The 21,646-nt window shown below is 42.1% G+C and overlaps 1 protein-coding gene across 1 annotated transcript in view; it reads right to left on the reverse strand.

Annotated features, from left to right (window-relative positions):
- The window catches only part of LOC108796813 (collagen alpha-1(V) chain-like), a 210,575-nt gene that overhangs the window by 92,944 nt on the left and 95,985 nt on the right, over nt 1–21,646 (reverse strand). The window contains exons 9-19 of the mRNA XM_018568345.1: nt 21,271–21,330; nt 19,738–19,779; nt 16,926–16,988; nt 10,524–10,598; nt 5,694–5,786; nt 2,305–2,361; nt 2,161–2,214; nt 1,580–1,633; nt 1,216–1,269; nt 1,074–1,127; nt 931–984 (exon numbers count right to left, since the gene is read on the reverse strand). Of these exons, the coding sequence (XP_018423847.1) occupies nt 931–984; nt 1,074–1,127; nt 1,216–1,269; nt 1,580–1,633; nt 2,161–2,214; nt 2,305–2,361; nt 5,694–5,786; nt 10,524–10,598; nt 16,926–16,988; nt 19,738–19,779; nt 21,271–21,330 (660 nt within the window). The remainder of the gene's footprint in view (nt 1–930; nt 985–1,073; nt 1,128–1,215; nt 1,270–1,579; nt 1,634–2,160; nt 2,215–2,304; nt 2,362–5,693; nt 5,787–10,523; nt 10,599–16,925; nt 16,989–19,737; nt 19,780–21,270; nt 21,331–21,646) is intronic.

A 21,646-nucleotide genomic window follows, 5' to 3' on the forward strand; every position in this document is an offset into this window, starting at 1 on the left:
ATATATATTCAACATACATGATATAACATATAACTCATCAATCCCTGCCCAAAAGAGCTTGCACTCTAATGTTCTTAAACATACATACAAACACAAATATTAGGATCATTTTGAACTGAAACCAGTCAAAGAATATCTAAAACCTAACTTTTTTTGGATAGGGTAGGTAGCAGTAAATAACCCTATAATGTTTTACTTCCGTCTGTGTCAATTGGGAAGAGTAACCTTTACTTCTCCTGTAGACAAAAGAGGAAATAGGAGGAGATCTCTCCAAAATCAGAGAAATGCTCTTTTAGATAGTTGTCACAGGAACATGTATGCCTATTGGAAGATTTCCCTCTATTCCTGTTCTGGTAGCAACTCAAAATTTTGGATTTCCTCTCACCTGTCACTGGAACAGACAGAAATCTTCCAAGCAGGGACACAATCAGGAAGATAAAACCTGACAGGGGCTCTATCCCTACCTTACTCAATCTAATACAAAAACAAAACAAACTGTTTTGGGCTATAATACACTGTAACCTGCTAGTTTGCCTCTTTACTTCTAGAGAAAAATTTAGCACAAGGGGTAGACTCAGAGACACCTGGAGAATATACCGACTCCATGCAGGTAGAATCTTTGGTTTGATTCAAACCCAGAGATTTAAGGCAAAAGTGCAAAAGGCTTAATGTATAAATATGTTCTTACAAAGAAATGGAGTTTCTTCACATTAGCCACCCGATTCAAACCTGCTCAGAAAGTTGGAGTCTCATTGGTGAGCACATGAACTTAGTTAAAACACATTGATACATTAGGCACTAAAACACATTGATACATTAGGCACTAAGTGGCATTTCTTCTACACACAGGGAATGGATGAATCATGACTGAGTGGTAACCGATCTTGGGCATAGCACGTGGAGTAAAATGGAACACGGCACTCAGCTTACCCGCTCTCCATCTTCTCCTGGTGGTCCTGGAGGTCCAGATGGGCCTGATTCACCCTGTCAATAGTCAACAATCACATATATTACCCCTTGATTACCAATGTGATCAACTGGAAAAAGTTACAACCGGACTAAATTAAACTTACACGATGCCCCTTCTCTCCAGGTAAACCAGCCAGACCGTCAAATCCTCTGTCACCCTAGAGGATAAAGTATTTTGAGTTCACATTAAAAGGTAAGGACTTTTAAAGTCACTTTGTTAAATCCTTCATTTCTGATAAGCCTTACCTTGGTTCCAGTTTGTCCTGGCATCCCACGAGCACCATCACTGCCCGCCCGACCCTGAAAGGTGCAAAAATAGGGGGGTTAGTCTGGGAAGCAGCAGATAAATTGCCCTACTAAACATCAATTTAGTGAAAGATTGTCATCAGTCACCAAAACATACATTAAAACACAAGTAATAATATTACAGATATTTCTAATAATTGTATATATAATGAGACCTTATTGACAGATACATAGTACACGAAATCTTGAACATACACTGACACATTTATACTGCATGGACAACATTAGACACATTCCAACACACACAAGGTAGGTTGGCTGACTTTTAGCATCCTTTTGGCCACTGATGATTCTGCACACTTACCCGTCGTCCTGGCTTCCCTGAAGGACCTGGGGGACCTTGAGAACCACGAGGACCCTACAGAAATAAAGCAAATCAAATTACAATCAAACAGCACATGTATATATACAGGCCATAGCCTGTCAGACCTAACAACTAACAAATGTTTGTACAGTAGCTGCATTACCTTAAATCCCAACTTCAGACAAAACTAATCCTTTAGTATGGGTAGGATTGAATCACCTGCCTGCATCTTAGGCTACAGGCTGGATTTCCCAACCGTGGTTTGCGTCAATGTCCCTCCTGCAACGGTGAGATTTCCCTGCATTGTTTTGTGTCACAACTGCTCCCACAGTATGTGAATTTACCGATTAGGAGGGAAATGGAGATTCCAGAGAGAGACCCTATTGAAAAATACCCTGAGACGCAAGAAGCTGGAATGCAATTTAATGTACTAGAATCCATGCAAACCATTACGTTTTGGATGGAGTTAGCATTTATATTATAAAGGTTTGAATTTTGTATAAACATTTTTCTCAACAAAACCCCTGATAGTAAATAAGCTTCTCTGCATAATAAAGGGACTTAAGAAGGCAAATTCTCACCTGTGGTCCTAGGTCACCTGACTCCCCCTTTAATCCAGAAGGACCTGGAGATCCCTGAAATGACACAGCTGTAAGTCACAGAGTTACATGACCAAAATAAAAACACAAGGTCACATGCCTTGAATAATGGGTGTATGTTCTCACCATTGGTCCTGGTCTTCCTGTGAGGCCCATTGGACCAGAAGGTCCTCTCAGTGCCAGCTGTAACAGTAATAATATACAATTAAAAATGCACATAAATGCATATATTGGCTAGAAACACATCATACTCTTCCACTGATATTGCAGCATTCATAAAACTTCTGATACACCTAGGTAGAGATGTGTTTATCACATAAACCAATGTTCACAGATAAGCAGTCAACCAATTTCCAATGACCCATCCGCACAAGTGAAGACCATACCTTTGTGATACAGCACCTGGTGAAAGGACAGAATAAACACTGGATGGAATCAATGGATTTTCCTTTTCTATGATTTACTATGGTGATTTGCCCATCAAGCATCCTTTTTATGACTATAGCTGAACATAATAAAGTGTATCTAAAGCAAGCTTTAATTTTGGGTAGAGTTGAGTAGGATTCATTTTTTTATTGCTTTTGTGATCCTGCTGGGAAGACTCGCCTTCTCTGTATGTCCCATGGACCATTGTGAACAGAATAGAAAGTGAAGGGTAATATAGAACTGTTCAGTTGTCACCAGAGCAGAAGGTGAGGGGAAATCTTCCAATGGAGATACTTGTTGTGGTGACAACTGTCAAAGCGTGCATTTCCCCTCCTATTCAGTATATTTCCTCTCAGTACAGTCAAAAGTTTTCCATTTAAAAAAATCTGGGCTATAGAAAAAATGCAGCATTATGATAAAAATGAAACGTGTGCGTGTGTAATATATATATGTACACATATATATATATATATATATATATATATATATATATTGAACTGTGCAACAGTTTTAGGCAGGTGTGAAAAAATGGTGTAAAGTGAGAATGCTTTCAAAAATGTATACTTTTATTGTTTATTTTTTATTAATTTACAAAATGCAAAGTGAACAGAAGAAAAACCTAAATCAAATCTATATTTGGTGTGACTACCGTTTGGCTTCAAGCCAGCATCAATTCTAACACTTGCACAAAGTCAGGGATTTTGTAGGATTAGAGCCGGGTGTATGATTAACCAGTTAACCGGTTGTGGAAGATAGTTTCATGTCACAGGTCATACACCATGGCAAGAGCCACCAGACTGAGCACAGAAACAAGACACAAGAGAGTTATACTGCATCAGCAAAGTCTCTCCAAGGCAAACATTTCTAAACTGACTGGGGTTTCAAGATGTGCTGTTCAAGCTCTTTTGAAGAAGCACAAAGAAACGGGCAAGTGGTCCGCCAAGGAAACTCAATGCATCAAATGAAAGACACATCAAGCTTATTTTACTTCGACATCAGAAGATGTCCAGCAATGCCTTCAGCACTGAACTGTTGGAAACCAGTAAGACTCAGGTATACCCATCTAACGTCTAGAGAAATCTGGCAAGAAGTGGAAGAATTGGGGCCAAAAAGCCATACCTTCGACGTGGAAACAAGGCAAAGTGACTCAACTATGCACAAAAACATACGAACTGGGGTGCAGAAAAATGGCAGCAAGTGCTCTGGACTGATGAGTCAAATATTTGGCTGTAGCAGGAAGCAGTTTGTTCGCCGAGTGCTGGCAACAATGAAGCATGGTGGAGGTTCTTTGCAAGTCTGGGCTGCATTTCTGCAAATGGAGTTGGAGATTTGGTCAGGATCAATGGCGTCCTCAATGCTGAGAAATACAAGCAGATACCGTATATACTCGAGTATAAGCCGTCCCGAAAATCATGCCATACCATTAGGGAGGTATGTGATTGGCCCCAAATGTAATCTGCAGCAGGACAACGACCCCAAACATACAGCCAATGTCTTTAAGAACTATCTTCAGTGTAAAGAAGAACAGGGAGTCCTGGAGGTGATGGTTTGGCCTCCACGGAGCCCTGATCTCAACATCGAGTCTGTCTGGGATTACATGAAGAGATAGAAGGATTTGAGGCAGCCTACATCCACAGAAGATCTGTGATTAGTTCTCCAAGATGCCAAGTTCCATCAAAATCTGTGCGCAAGTGTACCTAGAAGAATTCATGCGGTTTTGAAGGCAAAGGGTGGTCACAACAAATATTGATTTGATTTGGATTTCTCTTCTGTTCATTTAGGTTCCATTTTGTTAACTGATAAAAATAAACTATTAACACCTTTATTTGTCAAAGCATTCTTACATGTGCATGTGATGTCTCTAAGCATCTACTAAAGCAAAGGAGGCCGCATCGCAGGGAGGCTGCAGTGTTTTTCTGTAGATGCTTTTTTCTTATCCTTGCCCAATAATCATGAACGAGTCTAGGAAGTGTGCTTATCTAAAGGGTCTCAAAATATAATTCTGTAATCAGAGAGCCTGTGTCCTGGCTTTACCGGGATATAGGAGGGCATTTGAACTGCTGGGTACTTTAAAGAAAACCTTCACTGAAAGAAATGAGAACTGCCAATGCTAATTGTTTGCCATTAATATACTCTGACTTTTGTTGCTGCATGATCTTTAAAGCATAAGTAAACATTTAATTTAAAATCGGCCAAATACATTTCAGGAGCAGCAAAACAAAAGGTGTGTAAAGTCTTACAGTTAGTTTTCATTAGAAAGCAGCCACAAGAGAGAATAGAAAAGTCTGTCACCAGCTAGCATGCTGTAAACAAATACTCTTGCTCTCAGTTGGAAATAGTGGAAGTAGTGGACTCTAGGCAGAGGTCTGACCCCTTACTATGCCAGACCTATAGCTCTGTATGTAGCTCACGCTCGCTGCTAATTAAAGAACTCAAGCTCTGACTTGGTGGTGGTGGTGGCGGAGGCGGGGGAGAGGGGGAGGGGTTGTATAGAACCTCTACAAAGAGACTACTGCTTCCACACAGAGAGGAATGTTCTTCTCTGCGGCATGCTGGCAGGTAAAAGGGGTTTTCTCAGGCTGTGTCTACATGAATACAAACTGTAGACTTTGAATAGTTTTGCATGCACAGGTGGGGGGATTTATCAAAACTGGAGCAGACAGAATTTGGAGCAGCTGTGCACTGCAATCAATCAGCATCTGTCTTCTTTAATTTTCAAATCTTAACTAAACAAATTGAAAAGAGAAGCTGATTGGTTGCCTTGGGCAACTGCTCCAGATTCTGTCTGCTCCAGTTTGATAAATTCTCCTCATAGTATTTAGCTGATTTAAACTGAAAGTTCAGTTGGGCTTTAAAAACTATTCTTGTAAAAAGAAAAGTTCTGTGTCTCTTTTTATCTCCTTTTTTGTGGGGTGGACACAATTTAAATATTTATGGTCTGTCCCTTTTTTGTTATTACCATTCATTCTGAAATGCTGGCAAAAGTGAAATGTAACTGACTCCATTTTACTATTTCTTCAAGGCTCTCCAATGTAAAACACACACAGGCCCTGTAGGTGGCTGTCAGCAAAGTATAGCTAATTTATTACCCTGGCTTGTTGTAGAATTGCCTGAGCCTGGGATTCCTGTGCAGATACTTGGGGTCCTTTGGAAGATCCATCTCCTCCTCCTGAGAAGCGGAACTACAAGAAAAGCAAAAAGAAACATGCCAAGATAAATCAACAAATGTCTTTGTCTGGTGCTAGAAGCTTCTACAAATAACACAACATGTGATAGTTATGGCACCCAGGTTACAAACCTTGTCAGGTTTATTGTGCTCTGTATACCCATTGGGCATTTACCCCTCAGTTCCTGTCGCTGTGACAACAGTAAGTGCTGAGCTTTAAACCTGAATTTTGCCCCAGTGACCAGTCTCACCTCTGGCTCTCCCTCTGCAACAGATCTCTGAACCGTTGGCTTCCTGGGCTCCATGTGTTACAAGGAAAATATATTAACATTATCAGTATATTTGCTTTTTATATGAGCTGTTACATGAGTGACAAAGTGTATCTAAAGTGTTTTAAGTGAAGGAGGTGAGGGGAAATCTTGCAAATGTGACAGTTGTCCATTTTGAAGTTCCTCTCTTTTTGCGGAGATTTCTTACTTCCTGTTGTGGCTATGGGACACCTAAATCATTTCTATACCCAAAGCTAAAACAAAACAAAAAAATACAAATTTGGCTATATACACACTTTGATACCCAAATCAATAACCAGCAGGTGGTAAATCCTATTTGTTTCACAGCAGACCTGAAGAAAGGGGAGGGAGCTAACTTGACATTGTGTATCAAATCTTAGAGCTAAAGCATGAATATTCCAGTGGGTACAGGTTTTCATAAAACAGACCAACACAAAGGACACATGAAAATATATAAAAAATATACATTTATAAACCATATATTTGTCTAATTTGAATACTAGGGACCCTTCCAACAGACTCTATGGCACCAACTTAAAACATTGTAGGTTAAAGCACAGAAAAATCAAGCTTTTTAAATGCTTACTTGCAGCATTCTACCTTTCCATGAACACTTTTTTATTCAGTTGAAATGTTCCTTTGAACTTACTAGGTATTTAAACCACTCCAGGAAGAGTTGATTAACTAGCACATTCACTGCTTCACTTCCCTCCTGCCATGTCGTAGCCCTCTTCTCTTCTGAGAGTCTATTTACAGTCTGTGCTGACCCAGCTCTTCCTTTACCTTCCTACATAAATATGATGTAGCTCCTGTTGTAGTGGTAAAGGGGAATACTAGAGAATGTTACTTAAGTGACAGTACTGTGTCTTCTGGATCTGCTGACATCACATCCAAGATGGTGGAGCTCACAAGGGAGGCCTTTACAGGTAAGTAGCATGCATAAAGTACATTAAATGCACATATAATCTTATTGGAAGATTGTTGTTGTTGAAATAGTCTGGCGACTATATGCTCCATTCACACTACGGTGTGCTTTGGTGCGTTTAGAAGTTAAAATTGATTCCGGGACACACCTGACTTCTATCTAAACGCGGCTAAACTGACAGCAGTTAAAAGCATCTAAATGCAAGGTGTGAATAGATCCATTGGAAATCATTAGATGCATATAAATGCATTTAGAAAACCATTTGAAACACCTATAAATGCACCTAATCGCACCCTAGTGTGAATGAAGCCTCAGGGTACACAGATAATTGTTATCCAGTGTGGCTCAATGCAGAAAAAGCTTCACCCTGGTATATACAGAGCCGCAGCCTATTCTGTCTCTCATAACTCCCACTGGGTATATCCTTTTATAACAAACAATCTGCATTTTATTCCATGTTGTGTAAACATCATTCTGCTAACTACAAACAAGTCAATGGAACGTTTTTTATGTGTCCTCGCGCAGCTTTCAGGCTGTATACAAACCGTTCACTTTTAAAATGGCTGCTAGATTTATTCTTGCTTAAAAGGCCCTATCAAGGGTGCATGAAATTGCCGCGTATTGAATAATAGATAAATCACATTCATATCAGAAGGATTACTGCAGCACCAGAGGCCTGTTCCCTCCGCACAGAACTCCTAATGAGAGCGCCTTAAAGGAAACCAGTACTGAGGGAATATAAAGGCTGCTATGGCTGCTGTCTCCTTCAGGAAATGCTAGTTAGCTGGCCATCATGCTAATGCACCTTCAATCATTTCTAAAGGAATGACCTGGAACAAACATGAAGATTAGGAGTCCTGACTATCTGACTTTCCATTCCACATATTTGTCCCAGGTCAGAGATAGCCAGGTAAGTTGCATTTTCAGAAGGTGGTCAGCAGGGACAGCATCCACATTTCTCTCAGTATGGGTTTCCTTTAACCATCTTTGCTAGGGACTAGATCTTGGCAAGGTAATGGAAAGCTATAGATTCTGATTCATAGCTCCCCCTTGTGGCTTGGCCAGTACATAAAGAGCACCAGTGCTGAGAGAAATATGGGGGCTCCCATGGCTAACTTCCTGGAAATGCCGGCTGCCTCGCTGTCTTTACTGGTTTAATGACTTCAATATTTGCTCTGTCACTGATCCAAATTAAGCATGTGGTCAGTAAAGGCAGCAACAGGTATCTTCTAGCTTATGACTATTAACTCAGGAAGTATTGAAGTATTGAGGCCACTACATCAAAATGATAGCCATGCGACTAGCAATTTCAGAAAGAGCTATTGGGCATGGAAGTCCCATATTCCCCTCAGCAGATATTTCCTTTAAAGCAGAACTCAACTAAGCACTTTGAACCAACAAAAAACATAAATCTATTTTTACTAAATTCAACCATTTTGGCCAATAACTGATGGCACCCTAATGCTGGCCACATAGCTGACAGTTTTGTGGCAATCTTAAACCGCTTCTAAATCACAAAAACAGGATTTATTGGTGACTGTTGTGGAAAGCATAGAATCCTGGTGCAGCTCAGTAAAATAAAGGACGAGGTAGGAAAAGCCACCATGGAAGCTGCAGAATGCTATGAAGTGCATGCATGGGGCTCTTAAAGATCCTTAGCACTCTTTATTACCTTTTAATCAACTAACACATCTGTTGTAGTGGATTTGGCAAGCATCCCCGGACAACCAAGTTCCCTGATGTGATCATTCACTCGGCATAAGCAGCAATTTATACAAAACAGGAAACCTTTCAGCTAAACTATTGCTGTGCCCCACCTCAACTGTTCAACCCAAAGATTTCAGAACTGACCCAGGGGCATACAAATAATGGGATCCCATAGCAAAATGTTATTGGGGTCCCCTGGCTAACTCCATCTGCAACAGCTGGTAGTGTCAACTGTAACAATATGTATGTCTAAATAACGTATGCCTAAATCAAAGACAGCAGGAGAGCTGAGAGTGTAGACTACTAGATGCCAGTGTTTTGGATAAAAGTTAAAGTTGTAGTAGCAATAATAATTAAAGTAATCATAATGATATTTTATAATAGGACAAAATATTAATGCTGTTGAAAACAATTACTTTATAACCCTAATACAAACATCATCTACCCTAGTAAAGGAGAAACTGTGGGATCTGTGACTGCATTAGGCATACAGGGTTAATAATAATAGAATTACCTCCTCCCACGCTCGCCTCCAGGACTCCAGTGTCCCCCATCCTCTGGAACTCCTTACCCTATTCTGTCCGCCTATCTCCTACGCTGTCCACCTTTAGGCGATCCTTAAAAACCCATCTTTTCAGGGCATCTTCCTCCAATAACTCAGTCCTACAAATTATTTCCTTTTGTATCACTTGCCGCTCCTACTAGATTGTAAGCTCTCACGAGCAGGGCCCTCCCAACCCTATCATTCTGAAACTGTATTGTACTGTAAATTGTATTGTAACTGTACTGTCTCCACTATTTTGTAAAGCGCTGAGCAAATTGTTGGCGCTATATAATTCCTGTATAATAATAATAATACAGGGTTAATTTCAGTCTGCAGCAAACATTTAGAGGGAAATAAATCTACGCTGTTAGTCAGATAAGGAAATGCTTCTTACTGCACATAGAGGGGACTGTGACTAGCAACAGATCCTGAGGTCTGAGGCTACGTTCACTCATTAGTAAAGACATACAGTACAGTACGAATACAGTACAATCTACCTGGTTCACACCTGCACGACATCCACGCAGTCTGAAAACGCACGTTGCACAAAAAAGTCCATGTGCGATATTCTGGGCTGATTCCACGCGTTCCAGCTATAGTATTAGCTGCAAACGTGCAGAATCTGTGCATATGGTAAAATTGGCGCGTTTTGGTGCCACTGAATTTACAACGCTATGTGTGAATGGAACCTAACTTTAGTCCTTCTATGCTGGCATCTTTACAGTTTATTGTTACTTACCACCTCCCCATTGACCCCCTCCTACCCCAGGACCCACATCAGACATATGGGTTACTATAGCAATTATACTCCCTGCACTGACCTCCGTACACAGTTAACAAGAACATGAATAATTATGCCAACATAATACTATTTGCCAATCTAATGCTAAAATGTAAAAAAAAAAAAAAAATCCTCCTAAAAAAAATAAAAAAACAGTTAAAATGTTTTTTTTTTGTTTTTTTTATCTTGCAGTACCCCGTTTATAGATTATTCAGAAGTGATGTGAAGATGAATGTATGAAGTCCAGTACAGGTTGCATGTTCTGCCCAGTGCTAATAAGCGAGCAAATTTAGGTTTTCAACACAAGCTTATTAAGTCTAGTCTGTGATCACAACGGCCAATCCGACCAGAAGGATTTTGTTCTTCAGTTTTGAGCTGTGTTCAAGTAGACACCAAATTGAACCTCTTATTGGGCTGAAGTAAAGTACTCTTTACATAGATAACTTACTCTTACAACTTTTTTCCTCACAGATTCTCAAATACAAAGACTGACCCTATATACTTACAGGCAGCATGAGCATGGTACCGGGAGGTCCTGGTAAACCGTCAGCTCCAGGAAGTCCTGGTCGGCCAGTTGGTCCCTGCAGGGTGAAAGGATAATTAGGTCACCAATAAATAAACAACTTGTTATAGCAACATAATATTAGATCACTTTTAATGACTCATGTCTTAACAATTCCCTTCATGTTTCCCCTTTACATTTCAGGAACTTTGCCAGAGAAGCACAAATGTCTGAATTCCCAGCTCAGCCATATCTTTCAGCCCCCCCTTAGTAATTATTATTTACATAAAGGAGAACAATGGGGTCAGGGATTTTCCCCATAGTTCTCCTAAGGGTAACAGGAGGACACAAACGAACGTCCTCCCATCACCCAAAGCTCAGTATACCGCCAGGTACAGCTCACGGTATACTGAGACGCCGCAGCCGGGACGGATCCCGACATTAATGTCTGGATCCACCCAGCTGCGTGAATGTACCCGCCCCCTCCCCCGTTCGTTCCGCCAGTCAGCGCTGGAGGATCGGAGCGGGGAGGGGGGGGAAATCCCTGCAGGGAGCCGTGAGTGACAGTCACGGCTGTCTGCAGGGACAGGTCCGAGAAGTGAGCGAGCGACGGTAGGTGTTCGCTCACTTCCCGATCTATTGAGCCGACCTGTGACAGTTTCATTGTCGCATGTCGGCTCGAACTATGAGGTTTAGTGATTTTTCACTCGCCTCATAGTTCTCCTTTAACATTGTAAAGAATGCAGCAGGAGTAGTGAGGCAAAGGATGATGCAAAAGCCAGTGGCTGATTAAACTAGATGTATCCATCCTTAACTACAATATAATTTTAGAGTGGACAGACATTTCAACTAATATCCTTGAACAAAATATATTCATCCTCTTTACTCCTCCATTGACTCTTTCTATGATTTCATTTCAAGCATTGCTGAAATTTGCTGACCATATTAATATTCAAGTTTCCTCATGAATCCATAAGTGCATTATTAGGCGGCATGCACGGGTGAGTAGTTTAACACACCCTAATGGCCTCCGTCATCTTAATAAAATAATGCCATATGATAATGGGAACATCTAAAATTAGCATGCAGAATGCAGAGCTTCAGTTGCTTTGTTCGTTTATCCATCCGGTTTTGTTTTGCAGATTAACCCGACGTGTCTCTGAAAATGCAGCAAATGACTCTGAATTTCATATGTCGGCCTCGCTGCACAGACTTCAGAAAAATAAGGTACTGCGGACCTGAAACGATCGTCACTCAGCAAACTGATATCAGTCTAAATATAGCAGAAAACACCTCTGGCCCAGAATTTGTGAACAGAACAAGACCAGAGTGCACTGAGCAATAAACTGAATTATTGAATTCTAATAAAGCTCAGTTACACTTACAGGAAGTGGTGAGAAGAGTATATACTGGTGGTAACACCAGCTCTCGCAGTGACTCTTAGCTTACTGTATGGCTATCTGCTCCACTCGTCTTGCAAGCCACCTCAGAATGGGGCTTCAGTTGAGGCAGTGGAGCAGAGGCACTGGAAGTTCCAGTAGCATGTCCTGTAACATCACAAAGTATGAAAAAAGCAGGACAGCTACATGTGCAGGTGTGAATCAATGGTCCTATGGCATGCACGGTTCAGCATTCATGTTTATGCTAGATGCTGCCAGTGCTGACTTATCAAAGGCGGATTAATAGATATTGACTGACCCACAGACACAAAACTACCCGATGTGACTGAACATTTGGCCTTGAACAGTTCACTTTGTGACAGAGGTTGTCACAATCTTAGGAGAAATGTTGATAAAAATATAGATTTTCAAAGCTATAGAGATTAGCAGCATCCATAAGGTAAAGGGTGAGGGATGGACTACTTCTGGCATTGCTGGCAGACTATAAAACAGGGGTAGCCAAACTCCGGTCCTCCAGCTGTGGTGATACTACAAATCCCATGATGTATCTCTCTCCGGGAGTCATGTCTGTGAGAATCTTGCAATGCCTCATGGGATTTGTAGTTCCACCACAGCTGTAGGGCCGGAGTTTGGTTACCCCTGCTATAAAAGAACAGCACCAGGTTTTCCAGTAACAGAGGATGAGAGACAAGGTGGCCATGATGGTTCAATACCTTTATCATCCTGATGGACAGTTCAAGCTGTGATCGTTTCAGCTATCATCACTATTAAAATCTGTTTACTCATGCCAGATATACCAATGAATAGACTGGACAGGGGCTCTACTGGAGGCCTTCTCACCCTCCAAGGACTAATAAATATACTAGAGCTGGATTCTGACCTATTCTTAATCCTGCCACATACAACAAAGGCCATGAGACAACCACTTTTATAAAATAGATTTCTGGATCAAATTTCAGAAATAAGGACATTGGGGGAATTTCTTTTATTATTGGATCAGCATTAATCAGCAGCAGTACAACTGTTAATGCACATCAGAAGATGCTGTATCTGCTGACAGAGTGAAAACAATCCCATAGTTAGGGAGTTTTCTGTAAATCAGTAAGAAATAAGTGTGACAATGAGTCTCTTCTGGGTTAAATGGAGCAACTTGGGGGCTTGGTGTACAAAGCACAGACTTGGCAAAAAGCATGGGGGGTGAGGGGGGGTGAAATCAGATTGCTCGGCCTCTATTTTGAGTGAATTTGATATTACAACAACAGTTTTTCTGTTGTAGCCAGGACAGCTGATTAAGAAATATCAATTATCAGATACAACCGATATGAACCCAAAAGCCTGGTAATGCTCTTTACACAAATCCAATGACCGTGCTGCGCATTGTGGCATTCTGTCACATGCTCTGGTTGCGGCCGAAAATGGCACTTTTGGCTGAATGCCGAAAGAGCCATGTTTCGGCCGATACATCGACGCATCCCTGGTTTCTTTTCGCCCCGCTGGGCGCTGTTCCAGCGGGGATAAAAGAAAGTGACAGCCGGCCGAGCGCTGCAGGATGAGAGCGCTGTGAGTGGCCGGCGTCTCTCCTCTCACACCGCTCAGCCACCTATCACAGTCCGGCAGATCGGTGTGGGGGCGGAGACAGCGCTGTCACAGGAGGCTGGGCTATCCTCTCTACACCGCTCGATCAGCCTCCTGTGACAGTGTGTCAGAGAGAAGAGCGGGAGCAAACACTCAGCGATCAGTGATCGCTGTGTGTGTGTACATAATTGAGAATATGGTATGTTAACTATATCCTCAATTATGAATGAATGGGAGTGATCTACATCACATCTACATCACCCCCATTCATTCATAATTGTGCTTATAGTAAACAAACAATATTCTCAAGTTATCAATGAACAGGAACACTCAAAGGATTCCTGGTCAATGATAACAGGGGACACAGAAAAAGAGATTGAGGACTTTGTGTTCTCAATCTCCTTTTCTATTTTAAAAGGGAAATGTCAGGGGTCTGTTTAGACCCCTAATATTTCCCTGAAGCCCCTAAAAGTAAAGTAAAAAATAAAAATATTTAATAAAAAAGGAATTAATAAATACAAAAAATACAAAAAAATGTAAAAGTGTATAAAAAATAAAATATTTTTAAAAATTGAAAAAATAAAAAACATTTTCGGTATCGGTTTCGGCCTGACATTTTTTTAAATTTCAGTTCGGTTCTAAAATTTCCATTTCGGTGCACCTCTAGTTGCAACCACTAGATGGTACTGTGTAATTTGGGAACCTCTGAATGGCCTTAACTTTGGTGCAATCCCGACCTGGCCATGTATGGTGCCCTGTGCAACTCTGATGCTCTTCTCCACAGTGCAAATACAAATCATGTCTCCTTAAACTGTTGCAACCAGCAATAAGTGATTCAAATCATCCACACTATTAGTAATTGCTCAGCAGCACACCTTCCAATATCTTTATAGCAGTCTGTTCGCGAATTTGAACTGTGGAAATTGTAGCAGATTATATAACCCAGCGGATTACCAGAGAGGCTGGATGATTATTTTATATCAGCTTGCTGATATTGACATTCAGAAAAACACTTTTGTGTCCAGACCTTCCAATAAACGAATGACTTGTATCAATTACACAAATAGGCTAGCAGCAGTGGTGAGACAGCTTTTACAAAGCAGAGAGGGCAAAGAGAAGAGGAAGAAGTAAGGGTATTTACTAAAAATAGATCCACTGTATAGAAAAGTGGCATCATTTGGACACTGGAGTCATCTGAAGCGTCAGAAAATCTCTCATCAGTTCACCGGATCAATGATGAAAATATTTCCCAGGAGCCACTAGAATTGTATTTTGGGAGCAGTGGAGGCCAGCATGCCTTTGAAGCCTAGCTACCAATTCTCTTTAGCAACTATGTATCCCAGTGTGTCTCATGACCAGAGTTACAAGTTCCACATCTGACCACATTCAGTTCACTATTATTATTTATCCTTCTTCAGTTAAGGTGGCCATACACTTTACAACCATCTCAAGACCTTAGTCTTGCGATGGTTGTAAAGTCATTTAAAATACGTACGATCTGCCCATCTTGGACAGGCAGATCGTACTTGCGATCATCGCAAGCCCGTCCCCCTGAGGGGCGGGCATCCGATGACCGCAATGCTGAACAGGCAGTGTGTGCGTGCACACAACGTCCCGTTCTGCATTTGTCTCCCGAGCATCATTCAAACCAGCCGAAAATCGTAAGATTTTCGGCTGCTTTTCTAGCATGCGCCTTAGACAAAAGACGTGCGACCGAACAGTAGAAACGGTTGCACGTCTTCATTCACACTGCACGATTCTCGTACGATCATGGGATGTCCCGCGATTCTCGTACGAGAATCGTGCAGTGTATGGGCACCTTTACCCAACCTGCCATCATCAGCCGCAGTCTGTCATCTCACCTGGGTGAATGACTGCTCCTCTGTATGAATAGGACTTGCTCATCGTCACTTCCCCTATTACCTTTAGACTGTAAGTTTCTATGGGCAATGCCTAACCATCCTCCCCCAGACACTGACCTGCCATTGACGTTGTGAACTTATGTGTACAGGAAGGGGTTATATAATTTTCAGGACTTCTGGTCTCATTCTCCCATCCCCCAGAGTCCCCCAGCTTTGACTAATAGAGAAGGAGAGCCGCCCTGTAAGCAACTCTCGATCCTAATAAAATCCAGATGGACAAGTAGATGATGTCATGTGTTTCTGCTAAGCACTGCTGGGAAAACTAACAAAGCTGTATGTCCGCCATCTCTCCTCACTGGATGGGGACATTGCCCGAGGAGCTAGAACAACAAGGCAGATTGTAAACCTGATACTGAGCAAGTTACATTGTATCCATGCAGTAGGTCACGACACACACATGTCCTACACAGAAATATGCCGGGGGGCAAAAGGAAGACCCTCTGTGCAGCCTGTAGCAATTAATCATCATTTTATCTAACATATGAAGGAAAGCGGAACCTCTTTCCTTCATGTAAAAAAATAATGACTGATAGCTGGGAAAGATTGCATAGCACATTTAATTTTCATCTGCTGTTTGGTGCCCCCATTTTCTCAAATGATGATTGGGATCAGACTCTTGACCCTAACTCAGCATTCCTGCCACCTGCACCTATTGTGGCAGGCACATTTTGTGTGTGTGTCGTGTGACAGTCAATTTCAAAACGTTTTTGCATGTAAATATGGAAAAATTCTGAACTGAATAAATATTCTATGGAAAAACAAGCCTGACCTTGAATTGCTTTCAAGAATGTTAAAACCTTCTAAATTTCCAGAAGGCACAAAGAGCTTCACTGTGAATGCAAAGTCCAGTTACCCATGACATCCAATCAAGTTTAGTAAAAATGACTTTGGTTGCCATGGTCACTGCAAATTGCACTTAATCCTTTGCTCCTTGAACTTTTTAAAGAATGAATCAGTTATACTGATATATTGTATAGGATAGAAAATCACAATTGTTTTTTGCGGGAGGGGGGTGGGGGGATTATTAATGTTTAGAATCCCCTGGCCCCTGTGAGAAGCTGCCCTCTTCAACTAGGCTAACCAGGCTCTGAGTGCAGTGGCAGCATATTGTGGTGGATAACCAGAAGTGTATGACTTAATGGTGATGTGCATGAAATATTTTACTGCACATAGTGATCAGTTAACCACCAGTTAGCTTTCTTTCCTGCTATAGGCTCCTTTGCTGACATTACTATTGGTTCTGCTGGCACACCCTCTATGTTGGGATATCTTTTAGAAACTTTGCATGTGACACTAAGAGGTGAAGCAGAGAACTCACTGCTGGCATTCCTGAGAAATATAAAAGCAATGGGTGGTTTAAACCCCATAGACCACCTAAAACTGAACTGCCATTTGTAAGTGGATTGACTTGCCAGATTGTGCCTTGTTACCTTTGGTTATGGCAATGAATAAGCTGCTGTGTTCCTGCTGCTAATTACACTTAAAGTGCAATACAAGGATGGTACATACCCTCTCACCAGGATCACCAGACGGGCCGGGGGGACCTGTGGTTCCAGGAGGACCAGAATATCCCTGCAGGAAAGCAAGAAAATAGATTATGGTGAGATTTAACAGAACAAAATCTCTGACACAGGATCAAAGGATCTCCATTCGTGACTGGCATTGTATTAAACATTCTACACACTGCAACATCATCAAAACGTACTAAAGGGACATATCTGCAGTCAGGTCCTCTCCATCAATAAATTAGATTAAACAGCTGGAAAATTGCTCTAAGTTGTACCTAGTTTTTAAAGCAATGGTTCTAGGTGGATGGCTAGATAAATAATTCTATATTTAGGATGTATTTGGGCCATGAACCAGAAGTTTTGGATGGACACATGATAATTGGATACATGATTTAAAGGAGAACTATGGGGTTAAGGCTTTTCCCCATAGTTCTCCTTAGGGTAACAGGAGGATACAAACTAGCGTCCTCCCATCACCCTAAGCTCAGTATACCGCGAGCTGCAGCTCACGGTATACTGAGACGCCACAGCCGGGACGGATCCCAACATTACTGTCTGGATCCTCCCCAGCTGCGTGAATGACAGCTGACTCTGCCTATCTAGAGGCAGAGGCAGCTGTACCTGCCCCTCCCCCGTCCGTTCCGCCAGCCAGCGCTGGAGGATCGGAGAGGGGAGGGGGGGTAATCCCTGCAGGGAGCCGTGAGTGACAGTCACGGCTCTCTGCAGGGACAGGTATACTGAGACGCCGCAGCTGAAGCGGATCCCGACAATTATGTCTGGATCCGCCCAGCTGCGTGAGTGACAGCTGGCTCTGCCTACCTAGAGGCAGAGCCAGCTGTACCCGCCCCCTCCCCTGTCTGTTCCGCCAGTCAGCGCTGGCGGATCAGAGCGGGGAGGGGGGAATCCAGCCCCTCCAGAGAGCTGTGACAGGATCAAGAGGTGAGCGAACGGCGGGATGTGTTCGCTCACCTCCCAATCTACTGAGCCGACCTGTGTCAGTCTCATTATCACAGGTCGGCTAGAACTATGAGGTGAGTGAAAAGCACTCACCTCATAGTTCTGCTTTAATATTTAGGCTGTACCTGAGCTAGAGATAATTTTTAAGGTAGTTGGATAGATAGCTCCATATTTATTCTGTATCTGAGCTATAAACCAGCAGTTCTGGAGGGACAGTTGGGGTAAATTGCTTTACATTCAGACCCCATTCACACATAGCGACATACCTTTTGCAGCGGATCCGCACGGCCGGGATAGCGCGACTTTCGGGGCGACGATCCAGCGACGGTAGCGCAACCTTCTCCGTTGGGCTCCATAGAAAAAGGGCAAAATCGCGCAAAATCAGCCGAAAAAAGGGTCCGGTAGAAGCGACTTGCGACCGCGACGAGCGACGCGCGACATGGAGTTAAGACAGCTCCATTGAATAGCATTGGCCGGCGACTTCTTGCGATATCGCGCGGCAAAAATGCGCGATATCGCTGCGGCAATCGCGCGATAATTCGCTACATGTGAACGGGGCCTTAAGCTGTGTCTGCTATAAACTAGGAGCTTTGTTGGCTGAGAAGTTGTATCTGATTTAAAAACCCGTGATTCTAGATAAGCAGTTGGACAAATGACACTGTGGGTGATTTATCAAAACTGGAGCAGACAAAATCTGGAGCAGCTGTGCATGACAACCAATCAGCTTCTCTGTTTCATTTTCAAATCTTAACTGAACAAACTGAAAAGAGAAGCCAATTGGTTGTCATGGGCAACTGCTCAAGTTTTGATAAATTCTCCTCTCTATATTTAGGGCGTATCTGGGCAATAAACCAATGGTCCTGAATGAACAGCTGGATTATTGTTTCTATAATTAGGCTATATATTTGCTATAAACCAGTAGTTCAGGATGAACGGTTGGATAAATGACCCCAAATTTAGGCTGTATCTGATCTCTAAACTTGGGAGAAAGTTGGTTGTATGGCTCTATATTATATCTGCATCTCTGCTATAGACCAACGGCTCTGGATAAATAAAACTATTTTTAGGCTGCATCTATGCAATTCACCAGTGTTTCTGAAAGGACAGTTGGATAAATGCTAAATAGTTAGGCTAGATCAGTTCTATGCACCAGTGGCTCTGGATGGACATATGAATAAATGTTTCTATATTAAAACTAAAGCATGTTTTATAAACTTTAAATATAACTATGGGGTAAGTGTTTTTCCCCATAGTTCTCTTACGGGTAACGGGAGGACATATACTAGCGTCCTCCCGTGACCCAAAGCTCAGTATTAAGAGAGCTACAGCTCGTGGTATACTGAGACCACTTCAGCCGGGATGGATCCCGACAATGCTGTCGAGATCTGCCCAGCTGCGTGAATGACAGCTGACTCTGCCTATCTAGAGGCAGAGCCAGCTGTACCTGCCCCCTCCTTGTCCGTTCTTTCAGTCAGCGCTGGACAATCGGAGGGGGGAATCCCTGCGGGGAGAGTGGAATCCCTGCGGGGAGCCGTGAATGACAGTCACGGCTCTCTGCACGGAGATGACCGAGAAGTGAGCGAGCGACGGTATGTGTTCACTCACTTCCCGCTCTATTGAGCCGATGTGTGACAGTTTCAATGTCACACGTCGGCTTGAACTATGAGGATGGGTGATTTTCACTCACCTCATAGTTCTCCTTTAACAGTTTGACGAATTTGCATTTGTGTCCTATCAGGAATAAACCTCCTGTGTTTTGGATGGAAGCCATGAGATGGAAATAATGTATGCATTAAGAAAGCAGTTGTGTTGTTTTATGTTTTAAACTATGTAAGAAGGAGAACATAGAAACTTACGGCTGGACCCTCTGGGCCGGGTGGGCCTTCAACCAGCATTCCCTGGAAAGACAAAACCAAGGCATACATGAAACAAACTCAATACAGGTGCACCATTACCCCCATCTGCCTCAGTGGTGACATCTTGAAGTAGTTTTCTATTACAAGCTCTACTGAGCCAAATCTCCGCTATTAGCATCTTTGGAACTGCTATGACAATATGCATTGTAATTATAAGTTTAGTCGATTCAAGAGTTGTACAAGGCGATGGGAAGCGCAGAAGAGACAATCGCTCTGCTCTGAACTTTTTATGTAAAGCAGATTATTTCCTGCAGTCTGTTGGAGAGAAACACGCGCAGATCTCAGTGTCCAGATTAGTATTCACATACACTGTTGCAACCTGTGTCTTCCCTGTTCCTCACACCGAAGACCAATCTGCTCTATGATATGCATACATAAGGTAAGACAGGCAAACATCCCTGTTTCTGTTAGGTAGAACAATCAGATGAAGATGCTTGCAGTAAGCACTGGACCCTCTCGAGTGGACACAATGTCCGATCACAGGAAGAACATCTGGTGCCCTGGCTAATATTTACTCTTCTCTTAGTGCTGTTTGGATTTTCAGACATCTGGGAAAACTATTGACATACAAACAGGAGCAGAATGTTTACGTTAATGGGGGGACGCCAACACTGATTTAACACCATCATTACCAAAGATCTGTGAATCCCCCTGCTTTGCTCCACAGTACTGTAGAACATTACAAGTGTTCCAGAGTGTTCTTTCATAAAGTTAGAGATGGGCCTTGGCTAGATGTGAAGTATCATCATTTTATGCATGTGTGATACCTACACTGACCAAAAGAGGGCACTGTTTGTGTGTGTAGCCCAGTCACTTCAAGCGAAAACCCAACAGGAAGAATTTGTGAGTTGTATATTGTACATATATCTCATGTCATTTATGTTATTGAGAATCTACAATTTCCCTACAAATACATGCTTTCAATATTTTCACTTGACACAATTAAAATAAATCAGAAGGAAAAGCCAACATTCAGTCTAAAGACAATGTTATTTGTACCAACAAAATAAATAGTGCAAGGTCATACCTCATTGGGTGTATATTTTATAGATTGTTAAGGTAGGCTCTCACAATACATACTTTGGTAAATCTAAAGGACATTGTGTGATCAAAATGTAATTTGTGCAGCAAGCTTTATGCACCTTGGCGGCGGACATGTGTTGCAGCGCAGAAAATGTAATATGCACCTTTCTTGGTTGATCTCTGTTTATTGAGAAAACTGCAACCAAATCTCAATATACAATCAGTTAAAAGATTGTATAGACTGTTTACTACAACCTGATATTGTTACATTAAGCTTAGCACATGGCAAAATTAAAGAGAAAAGCATACGCCGTGTTGCTTAACACACAATAATGTGTGTATGCAAACTGAATAGGCCCCTCAAGATTGTACCTTCATTGTGAAACATGTCTCCATGCAATTCATTTCAATTATTAAGCAATTTAAAATAAGAATAAGTAGGAGACTTACAGGTTCAATGATGGCAGGCTCCCCTTTCTGTCCCTTCTCACCCCGAGCACCTCCAGAAATCTGCAAAATACATTCTAGGATGATCAATGAATCTCAAGTAAAGAATGAAAAAACATGTTTGCGCTACTCATTACACTGGGAAGGGGGATAAGGGGTAGTATGTTCATTAAAATCTGAATGAAACACAAATCATAACAGAAGAGGCGCAATGACTTAAATGTTGGCAGGAGGTGGCAGGTCCAGCCATGCTGTGTTCCATCACGCAAACCATGATCCAGGATGGACTGCTATGATCACACAGCTCCATTGCTGGCCATAGAGAGGTGTCTGTCCCTGCCTTCCATTCAGGCCATAAGGTTGTTGAACCCCTTCTCTA

The sequence above is a fragment of the Nanorana parkeri genome, unplaced genomic scaffold (genome assembly GCF_000935625.1).
Source record: "Nanorana parkeri isolate BGI_ZX_2015 unplaced genomic scaffold, ASM93562v1 scaffold1174, whole genome shotgun sequence".
Lineage (NCBI taxonomy): Eukaryota > Metazoa > Chordata > Amphibia > Anura > Dicroglossidae > Nanorana > Nanorana parkeri.